The 20,167-nt window shown below is 50.9% G+C and overlaps 1 protein-coding gene across 1 annotated transcript in view; it reads right to left on the bottom strand.

The window, feature by feature from the left end:
• The window catches only part of GALNT2 (polypeptide N-acetylgalactosaminyltransferase 2), a 197,530-nt gene that overhangs the window by 50,333 nt on the left and 127,030 nt on the right, over positions 1 to 20,167 (bottom strand). Inside the window, exon 3 of the mRNA XM_002717390.6 lies at positions 13,610 to 13,763. Within this exon, the coding sequence (XP_002717436.2) occupies positions 13,610 to 13,763 (154 nt within the window). The remainder of the gene's footprint in view (positions 1 to 13,609; positions 13,764 to 20,167) is intronic.

Below are 20,167 nucleotides of genomic sequence, written 5' to 3'. Positions count from 1 at the left end.
CTCTTTGGGGACTTGCAGCCTGCTATCTCACCCAGTGGGACCCCTCTTTCCGTCTGCCTGATGCTTGCCTGTCAATGAGCCCATTCCCGGCTTCCTGCTCACCCGGGAACCCAACTCCTGCCTTATTTCCTTTCTCTCTACTACCCTTGGCATAGTCTCTCTTTTTTTTATTAGAAAACTTTTATTTAATAAATATAAATTTTGAAAGTATAACTTTTGGATTATAGTGGTTCTTCCCCCCATAACCACCCTCCCACCCGCAAACCATTCCATCTCCTACCCTCTTTCCCATCCCATTCTTCATTAAGATTTATTTTTAATTATCTTTATATATAGAAGATCAACTTAGTATATACTAAGTGAAGATTTCAACAGTTTGCACCCGCACAGACACACAGAGTATAAAGTACTGAAGTTTGAAGGCTAATTTTACCATTAATTCTCATAGTACAACACATTGAGGACAGAGGTCCTATATGGGAAGCAAGTGCACAGTGACTCCCATTGTTGATTTAACAATTGACACTCTTATTTATGATGTCAGTAATCACCCGAGGCTCTTGTCATGAGCTGCCAAGGCTATGGAAACCTCTTGAGTTCACAAACTCTGACCTTATTTAGACAAGGCCACCATCAAAGTGGAAGTTCTCTCCTCCCTTCAGAGAAAGGTACCTCCTTCTTCGATGGACCCTTCTTTCCACTGGGATCTCTCACACAGATATCTTTCATTTAGGTCATTTTTTGCCACAGTGTCTTGGCTTTCCATGCCTGAGATACTCTCATGGGCTTTTTTAGCCAGATCTGAATGCCTTAAGGGCTGATTCTGAGGCCAGAATTCTGTTTAGGGCATTTATCATTCTATGAGTCTTCTGTGTATCCCACTTTCCATGTTGGACCGTTCTCTCCTTTTTAATTCTATCAATTATTATTCACAGACACTGGTCTAATTTATGTGATCCCTTTGATGCTTAATCCTATCTTTCTGATCAGTTATGAACTTAAACTGATCACTTTAACTAGTAAGATGGATTGGTACCTGCCAACTTAATGGGATTTGAAGTGCCATGGCAGTTTTTAGCTTTACCCTTAGGGGTAAGTCCGAGTGAGCGTGTGTTGACCTGTACATCTCCTCCCTCTCTTATTTCCATTCTTATTTTTAACAGGGATCGATTTTTGATTGGATTTAAACACCTCCTAAGAATAATTCTGTGTTAAGAGTTCAACCAATGGAAAGAACAGGGCCATCAAAGAAGGAGGTACCTTTCTCTGAAGGGAGGAGAGAACTTCCACTTTGACTATGACCCTGTCGGAATAAGATCGAAATCAGAGAACTCAAAGGCTTCCGTAGCCTTGGCAACTCATGACTAGAGCCTAGGGAGATTACTGACGCCATAAACAAGATTGTCAAATTGTTAAGTCAACAACAGGAGTCACTGTGTACTTACTCCTCATATGGGATCTGTCCCTAATGTGTTGTCCAATGTGAAGTAATGCTATAACTAGTACTGAAATAGTATTTTACACTTTGTGTTTCTGTGTGGGTGCAAACTGATGAAATCTTTGCTTAATATATACTAAATCGATCTTCTGTATATAAAGATAATTGAAAATGAATCTTGATGTGAATGGAAAGGGAGAGGGAGCAGGAGATGGGAGATGTGCGAGTGGGAGGGAAGTTATGGGGGGGGAAAGCTACTGTAATCCATAAACTGTACTTTGGAAATTTATATTTACTAAATAAAAGTTTAAAAAATAAAAAATAAAAATAATTATAAAACAAACAAAAAAAAAGAGTTCAACCAGTGGTACTAAGTAGAAGAAGAAAATACTAAAAAGAATAAAATAGTAAGCTGTTCCTCGACAGTAAAGACAAGGGCTGATCAAGTCATTGTTTCTCATAGTGTCAGTTTCTCTTGTACATGTTTCCTTTTAGGTGCTTCAGTTAGTTGTCACTGATCAGGGAGAGCATATGATATTTGTCCCTCTGGGACTGGCTTATTTCACTCAGCATGATGTTTTCCAGATTCCTCCATTTTGTTGGCATAGTCTCTTACCATAAAATGACTCATTTGTTTTTATTGACTTCTACCCCTATCTCCTTAATGTAAGCTCTATGAAGGCAGAGTTTTTCCTTTTAGTTTTTGTCACTGCTTGTGTCCCCAGTGATGAGAAAGTCATCACCAATCACAAAGAGGTTACTCAAAAACTTGCTGAATGAATGCAAGAGCAAAACAAAAAAACACTGCATATAAAACTTCAGATTCCACTGCAATATTCCCATTGGAATATTTACTAGGGTAAATCAAAACATTTGTGGAAAGTAGAATTAAAAGTTTATTTTGGCACAAAAAATGAATTCAGGTTTCCATAATACACACTTTCTATAAACTTTCTGAAGTACTCCTGTACTTTTTTAAAAATGTAATGACTTAAAAAAAGATTTATTTTATGTATTTGAAAGGGAGAATGGCAGATAGAGATCTTCCATCTGCTGGTTTACTCTCTAAATGGCTGCAACAGCCAGGGCTGGGCCAGGCTGAAGACAGGAGCCCAGAACTCCATCTGACTCTCCCACATGGATAACCAGGGCCTAAGTACTTGGGCTGTCATCAGCCATCTTCCCAGAACCATTAGCAGGAATCTGGATCAGAAGCATAGCAGCCAGGACTCACACTAGTGCTCCAATATGGGATGGCAGAATTTTAAGTGGTGGTTTAACCTGCTGTACCACAGCGTCAGTGCCCAAATTTCAATTTGTTCTTTCGGTAGGCAGAGATGCACCAAAAGAAAGAAACAGAGGCACAGACAGAGGCAGACACAGTTAGGGAGCTGGTTCACTCCCCTACTGCCCACAAGCGCAGCTGGGCCGGGGAGGAAGCCAGGAGCTGGGAAAGCAATGCAGCTCGCCCATGCAAGGGGCAAGAACCACTTACTGGAGCCATCAGCATTGCCTCCCAGGGTCTGCATCAGCAGGAAACTGGGATTAGGAGCCAGGGCAAGGAATGGAAGCTGGGCGCTCTGTTACGGGACCTGGAAATCTTAACAGCCGGCCTAAGTGCCTGCTTCTCCTGGGACTTTTTAATGGACTTGAAAATCAAAAGAGGTGTAGAATCTTTGTCTATTTTCTCATCAGTGTCAGATGCAGGAAATCGCAGGTGACTCAGCCTAGTTCAGGTACTCTGAATTTTATATACTGAAATGCAGAGCTGGGCTCCCCTGGATTCCATCCCCAGAGCGAGTGTGAACTGGTGAGTTCACCAGGAAACAGACAAGTGTTCTGGCTTAACAATGAACACACCGTCGTTATCGAGGCTGCTGCTTTTTAAAAGCATTAGAAAAGTCAGATGTGATCTCTGAAACTATATCCAGGTGGAACATACAGCCTAAATGACCAAAAACGTTGAAGCTCGTTTTGAATTTTCCTAAAATATGTGAAATTCTTCCATTTAGAGAAATACAAGGATCAGCCATTTGGCTCAGGGCCCAAATGTCCACATCCCGTACCGAAGTGCCAGGGTTCAATTTCTGGATTCCAGCTTCCTGCTGATGCACACCTGTGAGGCAGCATGCGATGGCTCAAGGGTTTGGGTCCCTGCCATCCATGTGGGAGACCCAGACTGAGTATTGGGCTCCCGACTTCAGCCTGGCCCAGCCACATTTATTGCAGGTAGCATTTGGGAAGTGAAGCAGGATGGAAGGCTTCTGTCTTTCTTCAAAAAAAAAAAAAAAAAAAAGGCCGGCACCGCGGCTCAATAGGCTAATCCTCCACCTGCGGCGCCGGCACACTGGGTTCTAGTCCCAGTCGGGGGGCCGGATTCTGTCCCGGTTGCCCCTCTTCCAGGCCAGCTCTCTGCTGTGGCCAGGGAGTGCAGTGGAGGATGGCCCAAGTGCTTGGGCCCTGCACCCCATGGGAGACCAGGAGAAGCACCTGGCTCCTGCCTTCGGATCAGCAAGGTGCACCGGCCACGGTGGCCATTGGAGGGTGAACCAACGGCAAAGGAAGACCTTTCTCTCTGTCTGTCTCTCTCACTGTCCACTCTGCCTGTCCAAAAAAAAAAAAAAAAAAAAAAAGCCAGGTTGTTCTTACTGTTAGGTGATTTCCCAGCAATAGCTTTTAGATGGGTCTGACGGAGGACGGTCTGTTGAGACCCGAAGATTGATCTCATTTATCAGGTGACACTCGGTTGGCTCCATTTTTCCTGCCCTAATTTCTTTCTGAAATAGATAGCATCGCCATTCCAAAGCTATTTTCTCAACTATTTTTGGTCAATGACAAAACCATCCGATGTTGTGCTACGGTGAGAAGACCCACTTAGCCCTGGCTAACAGAGGCGTTCACACACGAGGCGCTCAGCGTCTGTCCTCGGCACCTGCCTGGCACGCGGAGGGCAAGGCCTGGCCAGAGTACAGCTCGCTCCTTACGGAGCTGGCTTCACATACACACACACACACACCCACGAGCGCCAGTCACGCATAACAACGTCCTGTATTCATACTGCCACTTGCGGTCACGAAGTCCTCTTGTAGACATCTGAGTTGAGTAACAATGCTGTCCCCCAGCAGAGCAGGCATTATTACTGCTCTGCAGAAAAGCAACTCAGGGCTCACAGAGGTGATTTCAATCTTGGGGTGACGGCTAATGCGCAGTAAAGCGACTAAGCAAAGCCACGCTTCCACACCCCAGCCCACCGACGTGTCTCTTTACTCGCATTTGGCAGGGCCGTAGCTGCTCAGGTCAAGATTCAGGAACTGTCAAATTCACACCGAATTTGGATTCCAAATAAAACTTGGTGTTTTCCTGTTTTCAGGGATAGTAAATTTCCTTGTTGCAGACCAATGTGCTCACTGAAATCCACTAGAACTTTCAAATGAAATATATTCCCCCCACCCACACGCGCACAAAATCTATTTGAAAGCCCTGGAGACACCCAGGTGCTATGAGGCCAGGTTCCCAGAAAGACAGGAAGCACCGTGAGACAAAGGCTGATGTTCCCTGGCCCTGCCGCCCCAGAGCTGAGCCATGGTGCTGAGAGCCTGAACAAGTGATGGCCTTGCAGGCACACGGGGAAGCCAGGCTGGCAGCGCTGGTCCTGGGGGCTGGGAAATCAGAACCAGAGAGCAGGACTGGCTGAGGAGACGCTGCTCTGGTAAACAGATGTCAGGCAGGCTCTCCAAGGCCTACTTCCTAGAAGCCAAGAGAACTGGACCTCACCAACTCTCCCCGGAAGTCTGCAATCCAGCATTCCATCAGTTCACTTCCAGGTTTGAGAAAGGTGATCTGTCCTTTTTCAGTTGCCTGTTGGAGAGCAAAACTAAATCCTCTTTGGAGGATGGACATATTAGTTAGAGCTTTTAAACATCTCTATGTTTGTTCATACGCAACCAAATGCACTAGCTGAAATTAAGAATCCAGCAGATGGATTTAAAAGCAGATTACATGCAGCAGAAGAATGGAATGGTGAACAGGAGGCTGGCTAATAGAAGTGTGCCCAGACTGAAGCACGGGGAATTAAAAATAAAAAGAACAGAGGCACATTAAAGAGTATAGGAATGGCAGAGGACACGTGGATCTACAGAACAAAATGTAATTAAGGTCCTAGAGGGAGACAGGCGAGAAAACGGAACACAGCACAGCTACCAAAATACATGAAGCTACACAGTCCGGAAATTCTATAAACCCCAAGTGGGCTTCATACAAACAACATCATAAAACAGCTTCGCAAAATTGCTGAACCACAATGAAAAAGATGAGTATCTGGAAAGGCCATCGGGAGAGTCACCATGCCCTCAAAGAGAACAGGAGCAACGGCTGGCGTTTCGCTGGAAGCAACGGAAACCGGTAAACAGATGAACGCCAGCACGAAGGTAACAACTCTACATTGAGTGAAAACTGTCTGCCACAAGCAAAGCAAAATAAACAGAAGGATACAATTAATTAAGCATCACTGGCAGCGTTTTACCCCAGCCCAGACCCTCTGTCTACGCTGACACATCAGTCAACAGAGCAGCAAGCTGACCGGGGGGAAACACCGAGGGGAAGAAGGGAGAGGAAGGGAACCTGCAAAGAACAGCCCGTAGCTGAAAGCCAGGAGTTGGTTTCATAAAGACTCCAACGATAAAGACGAAGAAGGAGCAAACCTGTGGCTCTGCTCTGAACTCTGCACGGGAAGTGCGAGCCAGTCCCTGGGCTGAGTTGAGGGGGCACCTGGGAAAGGAAGGGCCTTTGCTGTTGGCCAGTTCTGGCCCAGCACTTCCTGGCTGAGCCTGCCGGAGAGCAGACAAGGATGTCACTGTGTCTAAACACTCCTACACACACACACACACACACACACACACACGTGCAGGGATGTCACTGTGTCCAAACACACACACACATACACACACACACACATCCCAGCACATGCTTTTAGGGCAAGGGTACGTTCCAAAGGAACATAAAGAGAATGCACTCTTCCAGTACATTTTCTTGGAGAATCTAAAACTGTGAAAGGGAAAACAAAAACCGCACGTTTTTCTCAAGGCACCAGGAGTCCTTCAGCACATGGGCAGGTGGAGTCCGGCTGGCTGCAGGCTGCCAACACCCATCTGTTCCTGGTGTCAGTGCTTTCGGGCCTCATGCAGAAGGTTCAGGCCTGAGTGAATGAAGACACACTAGCAGTGGAGGGCGTGGCAGCCACGTGTGCAGCACCGCTCTGGGCAGGAGTCCACTTCCTTCTCCAGGGCCTTGCTGGACCTCAGGCAAGCCACTCCACTGTGCCTCACCGACAGTGAGAAACCGTCATGGCTCACTAATTGTGAAACCCACTGACTCCCACAGGAAGTGGGTACTCTACGTATCCCTCCTGCCTGCCAACCCCCAGATATGTTTCTAATGACAACGTAGGATGGGGGGCAGGGGGAGGGAGGAGGGGTACCTCTGCCTTGCAATCCACGGCCCCACGCCACCGAGTCTGACTCCTGGGTGAAACACCTGTGCCTTCTGGGGGTAGGGAGTGAGACCACCTCCCAACCCTTCCACAGGAGTGCAACGCTGTCCATCAATCAAATCAATGCACCTCAAAGGCTGGACACAGCCCCTGGTCCCAATGAAATGTTCAACGAATGTCTTGTTACTATGACTACTGGAGAAATCTTTTTGGGCTTGCCGCTAAGCCACAGCCACATCCTCCCTGTCCCAAATGCCAACAAGGCCAGGCCACCCAGACCAAGAGACATGTGTGACCCCCCCCCCCCCACTCTCCCTCTACACAGGACTCTGTCAGTGTGTGTGCAGTGGAGCTTGGGCCCACCCCATGGCAGAGCAGCCAGCCTCCTTCCCGGAGGTGACGGCAGGCTGCCGCGTCTATAGGCAGCATCTGAGAAGTGCAAAGACAATTTCTGGACCATCCCATGCCCCGTTCTCACACTCCACCAGGGAGCTGGGCGGCGCATTTCCCCAGAGCTGCTGGCCCTTCAGGAGAAAGTCCAAGTCCCATAATAATGAACTCAGCCAGAGCTTCCCTCCGCACCGCGCCGGCTGAGTTCACGGTGAAAACTTCTCCTGGGCTTCAGCAATGTTAACTCTTCCAGGATAGCAAAGACAACTCGGGAGTGGTCTTTCCCCCGCAACTCTTCTGCCTGGCTAGCCACTCTTCTAGCCGACGTGCCAGTGAGAGTCCAAGACACAGCCCGGTGCTTCAGGCCTGCCCTCTGGTAGAAAAGTCCCTGGAGAAGAGACACACAAGCAGCACCCTCGGGAGAGCTGGGCCCCGGGCTGCGATGAGAGCCAGACATTTCACAAAGCCACCCCGACAGAGTTCTGCGGCGATTCTGCTAAACAAAACAGAGGCCGAGCAACCACGTTGCGTAAAAAGCACAGTTCTGACTTGCAGGCTGCTGGGTAAATCCCACTAGGTGAGCAACTTGGACACACTCGTGGGCTCCTCTGTGGGGGCGCTGTTGAGGCAGCCCCGTCCTCGGGAGCAAATTTCACGCTGAGACATAAAACTCTTTCTAAACTCTACATTCTACACTTCGTGGTAAGGGCGAGTATTCGGGGCAGCAGTGAAGGTGCTGCCTGGGATGTCTGCACCCCACTTCACACACCTGGGTTCCAGTCCCACCTCCAAGCCAGCTTCCTGCTAGGGCACGGCCCGGGGAGGAGCAGGTGGTGGTTCGAGCACAGGGGGCCCTGTCACTCATGTGGGAGTTCTGGTTCCTGGCTTTGGCCCGGCCCACCCCTGGCTGTCTGAGGCATTTTGGGAGTGAACCAGCAGACAGAAGATCTCTTGCCTGTGTGTGTCCTTCTGCTTTTCAAATAAACAAAAATGAATAATTGCTTTTTCAAAAATGAATTTAGTGGCAAAAAGGAAGTGGTGGCAACACAGGGAGGAACTTCCTAATGAAGTTAATGTGTAAACTTGAAGGAAACTTGTTGCTTTACCAAGCAACTCTCATTTTTTCCCAGTGGATTTAATGAAACGAATGAAAACGGACAGGACTTGGCTGACAAAGGAAAAAAAAGAAAACAAAGATCCTGTTTTTCCCCTCCAAGGGTTTATTTGACTTTACTTCTATAAATAGCTTCAAAGTGAGCCATCTCAGCTTTCCCCAGCACAGATTGAGATTCCAGAAACTTCCAGGACTCTGCTTCCTGGGCTGACCTCCACACTTCACTTTCCCATCAGATCCATTTCCAGGCAAAGAAACGAAACCCTCCTAGACGGGAGGCTGGGCTCTGGACAGCTGCTGCAGGAAGACCGTCTCCTCCCCACCACGCGCCACTCCACAGAAGGCAGCCCGCGAACGTCTCCCCTGCAGCCTCTGCACCCCATCACCCCAGGAAGGCACTGGCAGAGCCTGAGAGCAAACGGAGGCGACTGGCACCCTGCTACTTCCGGGTCTGGCTCCAGCAGCTTGCTGAGCTGGGAGCGGAGCACAGGAGGGCTCTGGCTGCCGTCACGGGGGAGCACACACTGGGCGGGCGGGTGGACCGCACCTGCTGACCGTCCTGCAGCCCTCGAGTCTGCAGTCCCAGAAGAAGGTGCAGGAAGGGTCCCTTCCTGGCTCGCAGGCAGCCACCTCCTCTCTGGCTTCTCACACACAGAGGCGACGGGCCCTCTCCCTCTTCTTACATGGACACCTGTCCTATTGGAGCAAGGCCCCACCCTTGAGGCCTCAATGACCCTCAACCATCTCCACAACAGCAGTATCCACAAACAGGCACACTGTGGGGTGTGGGACCCCAACATTCGGATTTCAGAGGGCCAGAAAGACTTCCAGTGCAGCCTGTGTGGCCTACAAAGCTCGTGAGGTGATGGCTTTGTTTCTTTCAGGATTTACTCATTCATTTGAAAGGCAGATTTACAGGGAGGGAGGGAGGGAGAGAGAGAGAGAGAGAGAGAATGAATGATCTTCCATCTGCTGGTTCACTCCCCAAATTGCCACAACAGTCAGGGCTGGGCCAGGCTGAAGCCAAGATTCCATCCGGGCCTCCCATGAGGTGCCAGGGGTCCAGGTCCTCTGGCCGCCTTCCGCTGCTTTCCCAGGCACATCAGCAGGGAGCGTCACAGGAGCCAGCCCCAGAGGTGAGGGTTCACGGCCACCTTGCAGGGGAGGCAGATGGAGAAGGCAAGTCTGACCAGGCAGTAACAGAAGCAACTTGTGGAGTAACTGGTAGGGGAGAAAGGCTAGGCAAACCAGGGGCTTGACAGGAGGCCCTGTTGGTATCTGGGGTAGTTTTTTTCTAGAGTTGAGTTTCCTCAATGTGAGAGACCACCCAATGCTACACAAGACATGTGGCATCACTGGGTTTTGGTGGTTGGTGGTAGGTGCCAGGAGCACCACACACGTGGGCTTTCTAACCCCAGAGGCCCCACCCTCCCGATTCCATCCTTGCTCCATGTGGGTGGCACCACCCTAGGCTGAGGACCACTGGATGAGAAACTCCTTGGAGGCTCCTATGAACTTTACCATTGCAGTTTTGTGCAAGGATGTCCCATGGCCATGTGAGCAGAGCCCCAGATCTAAGCAACCAGTGACGGGCTGTCCTCCAAGTTAGCTGTGGGCCTGAAATCCATGGCTAGGGATCCAATGTTGGAACTGCCCAGGGCTCGGGCGTGGGCCTCCCCTCACTTCAATCTGTGTTCATTCCCTTGGGAGTGATGTCCAGCCTCATGATATTTTTAAAAGCAATTATTTACTTATTTTCATTTTATTTGAAAAGCAGAAAGACAGGTATCTTCCTCTACTAACTCGCTCCTCATATACCTGCAGCATCTAGGACTGAGCTAGGCTGAAGCCAGGAAGCCAGAATTTCATCTCAGTCTCCCAGGAGGGTGGCAGGGACTCATCCCACAGTGCACAGGAACAGAAAGCTGCATTGGAAGTGGAGTGGTGACAACTGAACCCAGGCACTCTGATATGGGACGCAGGCATCCCAAACAGTGACTTAAGTCGCTGGCACCAAAGGCCCACCTCGGTCTCACAACGTTAAACACCATCCATGTGTTGCCCATTTGCAAATGCATGTTCCCACTAAGATCTTTCTCGTCAATACCAGACATGTATCTGCCCACCTACACAACAGTCCCCCTACGCTGCATTATTAACATGTCCCAATTTCAACTCCTGCCGTGTCCCCTAAACCTGCTCCACTCACAGTGCCTCCCGCCCTGCACTGCGGAGAGGTGACTCTGCCCTCCTCCTTTGTTGCAGCCAGGATCCTCGGAGCCATCCCCAGGGCCACACCCCTCCCCCAGAACTCCCCACCCTCCCCTGCTTGCTTTTCCTCCATCATTTCCGTCACCACTCACACACCAGGATTTTGAGCCGCTGTATTCCAGGTCGTTATTTGGGGTGGGGACCAAGGGACTGCTGTCCTAGAAAAGTCAGTCAGCAGGGACCTTACCAAGGCGGTTCTTGAGGAAGTACCTCAGAGGAGGAACTAGCGCTTGTAAACACGATCGGTCCTCATGGGTTACAGGTAGGGTAAGGCTGTGTCGCCTTACACAGAACAAGGGCCACAGAGCTGAGGACTGGAGAGTCTGGAATTTCAACCTAGGTCTATGGGACTCCGCAGACTTTTGTTCTCAATTAACCTCCACCTGCAGTGCTTTCGGATTTATCACAACAAAGACTGAATTCTACTGTGCAAGCATGTCTCCATGTGTACACAAAGGGAGACACTGTAGAGACGGGAAAAAAAGATTTTTATATAGGAAGGTCAAATTCCTTAATAGCTCTCTACTAAATATACTGGGGGGAAATCTCCTTAACCCGACATTCAACAAGAATAGTTATTCTTGAGCTTGTACTTTGAGGACATTAAATTGGTTCTCTTCCAGGCATCCAACTGACTCTGTACAGACTTTAATTTAGCTCGCATTCAACAAATGTGGAAGCTAGCCCAGCTGCTCCTTTAGCACATGCAAATGAACACGACACAGCGGCTGGAACTAAAATTAAACCCACCTAACACACATCCCACCATGATCTGAATATTCACACATCTGTTTGGATAAACTCATATCTCAAAAAACACCGAACAAATGTATATATAGTTGTGGAGACTTGAATGGGACTCGTAGTGGAGGCGGCAGAAGAGAAACCCAGCAGAAGCCTGGAGAGGTGAAATCGCAGGAGGAAAACTAGCTCTTACATCAAACAGGGAGGGGCAAGCATTCGGTAGAGTGGTGAGGCTGCCATTTGTGACACTCATATCCTGGATCAAAGCATCTGGGTTCAAATCCTAGCTCCCCTTCCAATTCCAGCTTCCTGCGAATGTGCACCCTTGGAGGCACGGGGTGTTCGCTCAGGTAGTTGGGTCCTTGTCACCCATGTGAGAGAGGCCTGGATGGAGGTCCAGGTCCCTGGCTTCAGCATGGCCCAGCCATGTGGTAGAGGTGGTCAGGTGAGGGAAGGAGGGCAGTGAGGACACACATAACCGGGAACATCTAAGGAAAGCCAGAGACCCTCCCCCCAGAAATGCACACCTGTAGCCACCTGAGACCACACACCCCACTTCCGTTCAGAACTCACATGGGGTCCCCAAAGCTCATGTCCGGCTCCCTGGGGCCTGTGGCTTTCAGGCGAGCAACTGCTATTTTAGGTATGGGATTTAACAGTTCACGAAGGTGACTACAGCCAGGAAGCCAGGAGCGCAGCATTTGAGAGCGAATGGAGCTGCTTGTGGGAAGGACCTTACTGCTTGATAAGAAACAGCAGGCAAAGATCACCTCCCAGAGTGCATTTGGAGAAACGATGAGATTTCTAGCACCGTGTGCTACACATATGTGTATGTATGCTAACGGGTATCATTCCTTAAGTCACATGCACACTCTCTCCCAGAGAACTCTGAAGCTACCTGCTTCTGAAGCACTAGCTGCTCTGAGTGAACAGCATTGAGTAGAACCCTCAGGTGTAAGGGAAGGGAGCCCCTGGCAGCGGATCAAGTTCCCTGGAAGTGGCAGTGAGGAGAAAAATCCTCTTTCAGCACACGCTAGGGCTTACACAGCAAGCAGGACGCCGATGCGTGTGCACACGCAGCTTTGCTGCCTCCATCTGTATGTGTGGGTCTCTTCCCCCTTGCCTTCCTCCTGGATCCCTGACACATGCAGCCTGGGTCCCTTGCGGCCTCTCTGGGAGCCGGGGCTTGGTTTTTGCACTTACCTCCTGCCTGGACATCCCTGCTGGGGGGCTGTGCTGACCCTTCCCCTCTCCCGGGGGTCCCAGCAGCACTGACACAGGGCAGGCGGATGGCCCAACCTCGGGCAGCTGCCTGCCCTTGCTGCCCGAGCAGCCGGAACAGGATCCCAGGAGGCGAGCACAGAGTCCGGTGGGTGGTGGATGTGAAATCCACACTATGAAGTAAAGGAATGACTCTGAGAGTAACTCGCAGGGCGGGAGCACCTAGCAAGCGGCCAGGAGAACAGCTGCCCTCAAAACGTGGCTCCTTATTTTTTTAATAATCTGGATTTAAGATTAATCTGCTGAGAATTCCAATGTGAGCAACTTCCCGATTAAGACTCTCGCCTGCAAGGCTTAGAGTTGGAGGGTGACCAAGAGGGTGTGGGTATCACTCTCCTAGTAAGTGGTGACTCTGCCTAAAGGGTCTGGGAGCCCTCTGCACAGGAGCGTGGCAGTCTCTGGGGTGCCTGCCAGCCTCAAATCCGAGTCGCCTGAAGAACCACAGTAATAATAAAAAGCACGTGGACAAGATGCTGCCCCTTCGCACAGGGTGTGGGGACGTGTCCCTGGTCCCTCCTGCGTCCTGAGCTTCTGGTCCATCTAACATCTGCCCTCCTGGGTGGTTACTTTCCTGCCTCTAGTCTCTGGAACCATGCCAACTTAAGCCGTCCCAACAAGCAGGACTTTTTATTTTCTTTCTTCCAAGGTTGGGGACAGTGGAAAATGTGGCCTTTTTGTGAATGGATCTTAAAAATAGTAAGTGAACAGGAGACCAGCACAACTTCCTCTTTCTGACTGCCATGTCTGGGCCTCCCGTCCCACATACAGCCTTGGGGCACCTGAGCGACAACACAATCGAGGAAACCCCACTGCCACACGCCACAGGAGTCCTCTCACTTTTATGGCATGGCGAAGGTGCCACCGCACCAGGCCAGGTACTCACTGGTCGTGCCGGGTGTCAGGGATGGCCCTGTCCATTCGCAGCTTGTCACTCTCCACCTGGTTGAACTTGTTTCGCGCATAAGGGTCCTGCCCGGAACGGACCATCGTCCCTCCAACGTAAGCTTCCTGGTTAAAGTCTGGCCACCGGACTTTCCCTGAAAAGAGAAGAGTTTTGGGATGAGGTGGAAAAGGAGACCAGAGGCTCACACAGAGACTGTGGTGAGTGTGCACTCGAGAAATACCGTCTGGGGCCGGTGCTGTGGCGTAGCAAGTAAAGCCGCCACCTACAGTGCCAGCATGCCACATGGGCGCTGGTTCGGGTCCCAGCTGCTCCACTTCTGATCCAGCTCCCTGCTAATGTGCCTGGGAAACCAGCAGAGAATGGCCCTAGTGCCTGGGGCCCGGCACCCACATGGGAGACCCAAAAGAAACTCCTGGCTCCTTTCTTCGGCATGGCCCAGCCCTGGCCGTTGCCACCGTTTGGCGAGTGAACCAGCGGATGGAAGATGCCTCTCTTTCCCTCTCTGTAACTCTTTCAAATAAATAAATAAATCTTAAAAAAAAAAAAAAAAAGGAAAAGAAAAAGAAATACTGTCCATCACCCTTCCCACCACGATAATGATAATTTTAATCATCAAACTGGCTGAAGACGGCCCATGCCAGCAACATTAGGTCTAAAAGTCCAAGAATGGAAAACAATGCTGACAGTGTGCTGAGTGGAAGCTAGGAGCCTGGAGCTCAGGGGTCTGCCCAGTGAGCGGAGTCAGACCATGGCATCGTGCACGTTTTCTGTAGATCTCTGCTTGTTGCACTTCTCCAGGGATCACGGTAATGCCAAGGAGCGTCTCCGGCAGGGTGAAGGGAAGACGCGTAACTGAAACGCAAGGCATCCTAACAGGCAACACGAAAACAGACATTTACACTGCTGGGGCTCGGACGACAATCACACCAAGGAAGGCCCCTTGGCTTATTCGTTATTTCACACTGCAAGAGCTTGGAAAGCAGCCTGTGCGGCCAGGGGCTGTCTCCGCGGCTCCCCCATCTACCTAAAGGCCAGACCCTACAGGAGATATTTAACTGTTCAAGTCCTCTCCCCAGACAGCTCGTCAGCCAGAGGAGACCGACGGGCCCAGCAGAAAAGGAGATGAGAGTCGACACACGCCCGGGGTCCAGGACGCTGCTGTTCTTTGGGCCCATTTGTCTCCTATAAAAACCGAAAAGTCTTCCTCTATAAGTGCCTTCAAGCCCAATTCCCTCTCCCCTGCAGACAGGTTACAAGCTTCCAGATCTCACTGGGTACTCACTCTTCACCCCTGTACCACTCCTGTGCACGTAACCACTTGTGTGCCTTTTCTCCTATGAATCTGTCCTCAGTCTGTTTCAGCAAACTCCATCATCAAAGCTTCCTTGGGAGAAGGTCCCTCCACCCACCCCACCCCCAGCCCCACCCCCATAGGATCTGAAACCCTCCCTTGAGATCTCCTCGGGGATTCTCCTCGCAGCTGGGCCCATGCCTGACCCCACCAGGGGGTGACCTCCACCCCAAGCAGGCAAGGCCATGACCTCACATGCAGGTCTCACCTGCTCCCTGCCTGGGAGGAAGGAGGAGAAGGAGGCCCAGCACTGACACACTGGCCCAGACTCACTGAGGAGCTGTTGCACCGGGGACCTGGGGCGGGAACAGTGTGGGCGACCCGAGTGAAAGTGCACTGCTGGGTGGGCTTAGCTTGGACGAAAAGCAGCACCAGAGAAGTGAGCAGGGGTGTGATGCTCAGACGGCAAACACTAAGGGGAAGGAGAGACGGCCCAGAGGTAGACAGGGTCTGGCAGTCTGCTGTCAGCCGCCGTTTGCTGCGTGCTTCCTGCACCAGCCCAGACGAGTGTTCAGTCTTTGAAACCGCATTCCATACAAAATGAAAGGAGAACATTTGAAAAAAAGAGATTTGTTGCCGGCGCCGCGGCTCAATAGGCTAATCCTCTGCCTTGCGGCGCCGGCACACCGGTTCTAGTCCCGGTCGGGGCGCCGGATTCTGTCCCGGTTGCCCCTCTTCCAGGCCAGCTCTCTGCTGTGGCCAGGGAATGCAGTGGAGGATGGCCCAGGTCCTTGGGCCCTGCACCCCATGGGAGACCAGGAGAAGCACCTGGCTCCTGCCATCGGATCAGTGCGGTGCGCCGGCCGCGGCAGCCATTGGAGGGTGAACCAACGGCAAAAAGGAAGACCTTTCTCTCTGTCTGTCTCTCTCACTGTCCACTCTGCCTGTCAAAAAAAAAAAAAAAAGAGAGAGAGAGAGAGAGAGATTTGTTTCACGAAGACTTCACAGCCCACCATATTCCGGTTCCGGGGGACGGGGAGCCTGAAGCAAACACAACCCTGCCTGCGTGAAGCTCATAAAATCTCAGCTGGTTGTTAAGTGTGATTAAAAAAAAACACAGACTTTTCAGGGAGCAGGGGGCATTGGGGCTGTGGTTTTATCCATGGGGAGGGAGGTCTGGCAGGATGACCGCACGCAGAGACCTGAACCGTGGAGGGAGCAGACACACAGATATCTCAGAGGAACAAGGTGTGCACAGGCCTGCCCAGCCAGAGCAGGGTGAGGCAGGGTTGCCCATGGCTACGCAGAACAGGTGCGAGTGAGGGCCCACTGCTCTCTTCTGCTGCACGTTAAGATCAGCAGGACGAGTGTGCCGACAGCACTGGGTGCCTGTGTGAGTGCGTGCTGTCCCGCCCGACTCTGCTGGTGCGCCACCGAAAGGAGGTGTGCGGCTTTCTGCACTTCAGAGATGAAGAAACCCGGATTCGGTTACGTGTGGTTTGCTCGAGGCTGGAGAGTAAATTTCCTATCTGAAAGCTCATCTGCTTCTTGCTGCAATTCTCCTGCGAGGTCACAACCCCCATCTCATCACAGCTGGTTGCTGTGGAAATGATGCTCAGGGTCACGGAGGTCCAGCACATGGAACAGGGAATCAGCTCCCAAACCCCAGAGCTGGCCGCGGCAAGGATGTATCGGCCCCAATAAATACCTGGCCAGGGGAGCCAGCCACGGTGTCAGCATTTTCTCACCTCAAAATAAAATGCTTCCAAAACAATTTTTGGAAACATGCTTTCCATGCAAAGACAAACACTTGCCGATCCTCCATTGTCTCCGCATCTTCCCGACTTTATCCTCATCTATTTCCAGGGACAAGGAGAAGAACACCACCACCACCCTGTGTTAAAGAGCATGTACCCCACATTCCTCACCATACTGGGCTTATCCTCTCCTAGACTAACACAAAACAGCCTTTGAAGCCTTCGGCAAAATCTACGCCAGCAGCACCCACAGCAGCATTCAAATGAATTGGCTCTAACTTATTTAGCAGCCTGATCTTATTGTTCGCTGCACTAGGGAACTTTGAACGACAGAAAGGAAACACAGTGGAGCCCCAGGCAAAGCTAGAGAAGAAACCATCATTGGAGAGATGGACCAGCTCACGTGAGTCTGCCTGCACCCTGCTTGCTTCTCACCCCGGCATTCCATGGGCAGTGACGTTCAAGTACTTTGGTCGGTGTGCCTGAGTCTGTGAGGAGCACAGTGGCTGTGGCCAAGGCCTCTGCGGAGCTCCCGGAGCTCCAGCCCTCCTGTACCAGAAGATCCCCCATCCCTCTTTCTGGGAAAAGACACGATTACAGCAGGGGGTCTGCAAGAAGCCTAATGCCTAGCAACCACGGGGCAAGTCAGAACCATGTATTCCAGATGTTGACTACGCGCTAGACGTTGTGCTGGATCCTGGAGGCACAATCAAGCAAAACCAGGGCAGATGCCCAGCACTGGGAGCTCTAGGAGGTGGGCGGAGACAGAACAAGGGTACTAACAAACACATCACTGATCCCCAAGCCAAGTGCTCTGTGGAAGCGTCTAATAAAGAGACCTTATCCAGACCAGTGTGACCAGGGAAGGCTCCATGGGAAGGAGTTTTGTTGTTGTTTTTTTAATTAAAGATTTATTTATTTATTTGAAAAGCAGAGTGAGAGAGAGAGAGAGAGAGAGAGAGAGAAGTCTTCCATCTGCTGGTTCATTCCATAAATGGCTGCAATGGCAGGAGCTGGGCTGATCTGAAGCCAGGAGCCAGGAGCTTCCTCTGGGTCTCCTACACGGATGCAGGAGCCCAAGAACTTGGGCCATCTTCTACTGCTTTCCCAGGCCATAGCAGAGAGCTGGATCAGAAGAGGAGTAGCCGGGACTTGAATTGGCGTGCATACAAGATGCCGGCACTGTAGCCGGCGGCGGCTTAACCTACTAAGCCACAGCATCGTTCCCACGGAAGGAGTATTGAAGCTGAGATCTGAATGATGAGTACAAGACTAGGAGAGGCTCTCTGAGACCTCCCAGAAGTGTCTTCTTTCTTCAACATCCACGAGCCCACCCACCATCACCCCTTCCCTTCACACAGACGCCCCCTTCAGGAGGACTCTGGTGGGCCCTGGCCTGCCTGTGACCATCTCCGCCAGGCACGAGACTGTCTCACTGTAAATGATATTCCCTTTTTGAAAGCTTAGCAGTATGTTAGACCACAGCAGGGGCGTTCCCGTCTCCCTGGCTGTGGCACATATTTTATATCGAGAGCCAGATGTCCCAACTCAAACACACGTGCACATGCCCAGACATGGAAGTCTCACAGTACAATGCTCTCCTTCACAATATGGGATGAACAGGCACATTCTTCTTTTATGTGAGTGCGGCGCATGAAATTGACTTCACAATCTAATAATGGAGCACAACCCATCATTTGAAAAACACTGGGCTAAAGAACCATTACAGAAATTGGTTATTTCTGTATTATACAGAATTGCTAGGGTTGGAGCCACCCTAGGGGACACAGGAAGGAAAAAGCACAGAGAATAAGGTTTGCAAGAGGAAACATATGCCCCAGCCTGACCTTACAGGGGAAAGGAAGCCAGATGTTCACACCCCAAGTATTCAAGAAGTGCAAGTGAGACGGGCTGGAGATAAACAGTCAAAACAACAGATAAAATGCCTGACAGTGTAAACTTTTGAAAAAAATGATATTTAGCGGTGGGTGTTTGGTGTAGCAATTAGGTCATCACTTGGGACACCTGCGTCCATACCAGAGTGACTGGCTTGAGTCCTGCTCCTCTGCTTCCAACCTAGGTGTGAACGCGCACCCTGAAGCAGCAGCTGATAGCTCATGTTACTGGGTCCCTGCCATCCACGTGAGACACCAGGATCGAGTTCGAGTTCTAGGCTCCTGGCCTTGGCTGGACCCAGCCCTGCTTGTGGTGGGAATTTCTGGAATGAACCAGCAGATGCGAGAACTCTGTTTCTCTCAAATAATATGTAAATAAATAAAAAAATTTAAGATTTATTTTTATTTGAGAACCAGAGTTACAGACAGAGAGAGAAAGGTCTTCTACCTGCTGATTCACTCCCCAAATGGCCACAACAGCTGGAGCTGGGTGGATCCAAAGCCAGGAGCCAAGAGCTTCCCCTGGGTGTCCCACGTGGGTACAGGGCCCAAGCACTTGGGTTATTCTACACTGCTTTCTCAGGCCATGGCAGAGAGCTGGATTGGGAGTGAGCAGCTGAGACGCAAATCGGTTCTCACATAGGATGCTGGCACCACAGGCGGAGGCTTAACCAACTACGTCACAGCGCCAGCCCCAAATAAAATTTTTTTATGACATTTGTAAAATATCCTTGCATCTATCACATCTTAAAATTCTTTTATAAAGAGTTTGGGGGAATTAAAGAGTTTTAGAAAATAAAGAACATCTGCAAATCTAGTGAAAATGGACGTGACTACGCTGATGGAAAATTTTATGCAAGGAAGCAGAAACTAGCTTCATCACCAAAGACCACAGACAAGCGAGACACATGTTTAAGTACCACTGGGAGACAATGAGAACGCTACCCATCAAGAAAGGCCACAGCAACAGCTCCTTTGGTAAATGTGGTTATGGAAATAATGTGGCGGCCCTGTGTGTGGCACTGCTGTTCCCATTCCCCATCCTGCTCCCATCTTCCCTCCCCAAGTGAATGAGGACGGAGCTGCTGGAATCACAGACCCGACCTCCCACTGGCTGCATCCCTCCCCTAGGGCCACCACAGCGCTCCACGCACGCAGCGGCAAACTCCAGCTCGCTGCTTCGCTGCACGACCCAGGTCCTGGGTCTGAGGGACCCCAGGAGGATCGGAAAGAGCAACCCAAACCCTGCAGGTGACGTGGAAGCGCTCAGCGCTGTTCTGGCACCGACAAATGTCCGGCTGCTGCCAGGGCTGGCGGGCGACTCCCACACCTCGCTCCATCTGTCTGCACATACTTGGCACCAGTGCCGGGAGGCAATCCCCGTCAGCCCCCTCGCCTCCCAGGCTGACAGGGAGATCAGCTCAACTGCTGGCTGCAGCGCCATGGTGGGGAAACAATCCCGGCGTCCCACCCACGCACACAGAGCCGAAGCTGCACACTCACAGGTAAGTACGGCCCTCGAAGGCCAGGATGCTTTTCAACAGGGTAACTCCTCCAGGATCCCTCCCTGGGGCCCCCAGCTGCAGCCTCTCCC

This window comes from Oryctolagus cuniculus, chromosome 13 (genome assembly GCF_051225735.1).
Source record: "Oryctolagus cuniculus isolate XC-2025 breed Fujian yellow rabbit chromosome 13, ASM5122573v1, whole genome shotgun sequence".
Classification (NCBI taxonomy): Eukaryota; Metazoa; Chordata; class Mammalia; order Lagomorpha; family Leporidae; genus Oryctolagus; species Oryctolagus cuniculus.
The sequence above is the reverse complement of the archived record's forward strand: the minus strand, read 5'-3'. Positions and strand labels throughout refer to the sequence as shown.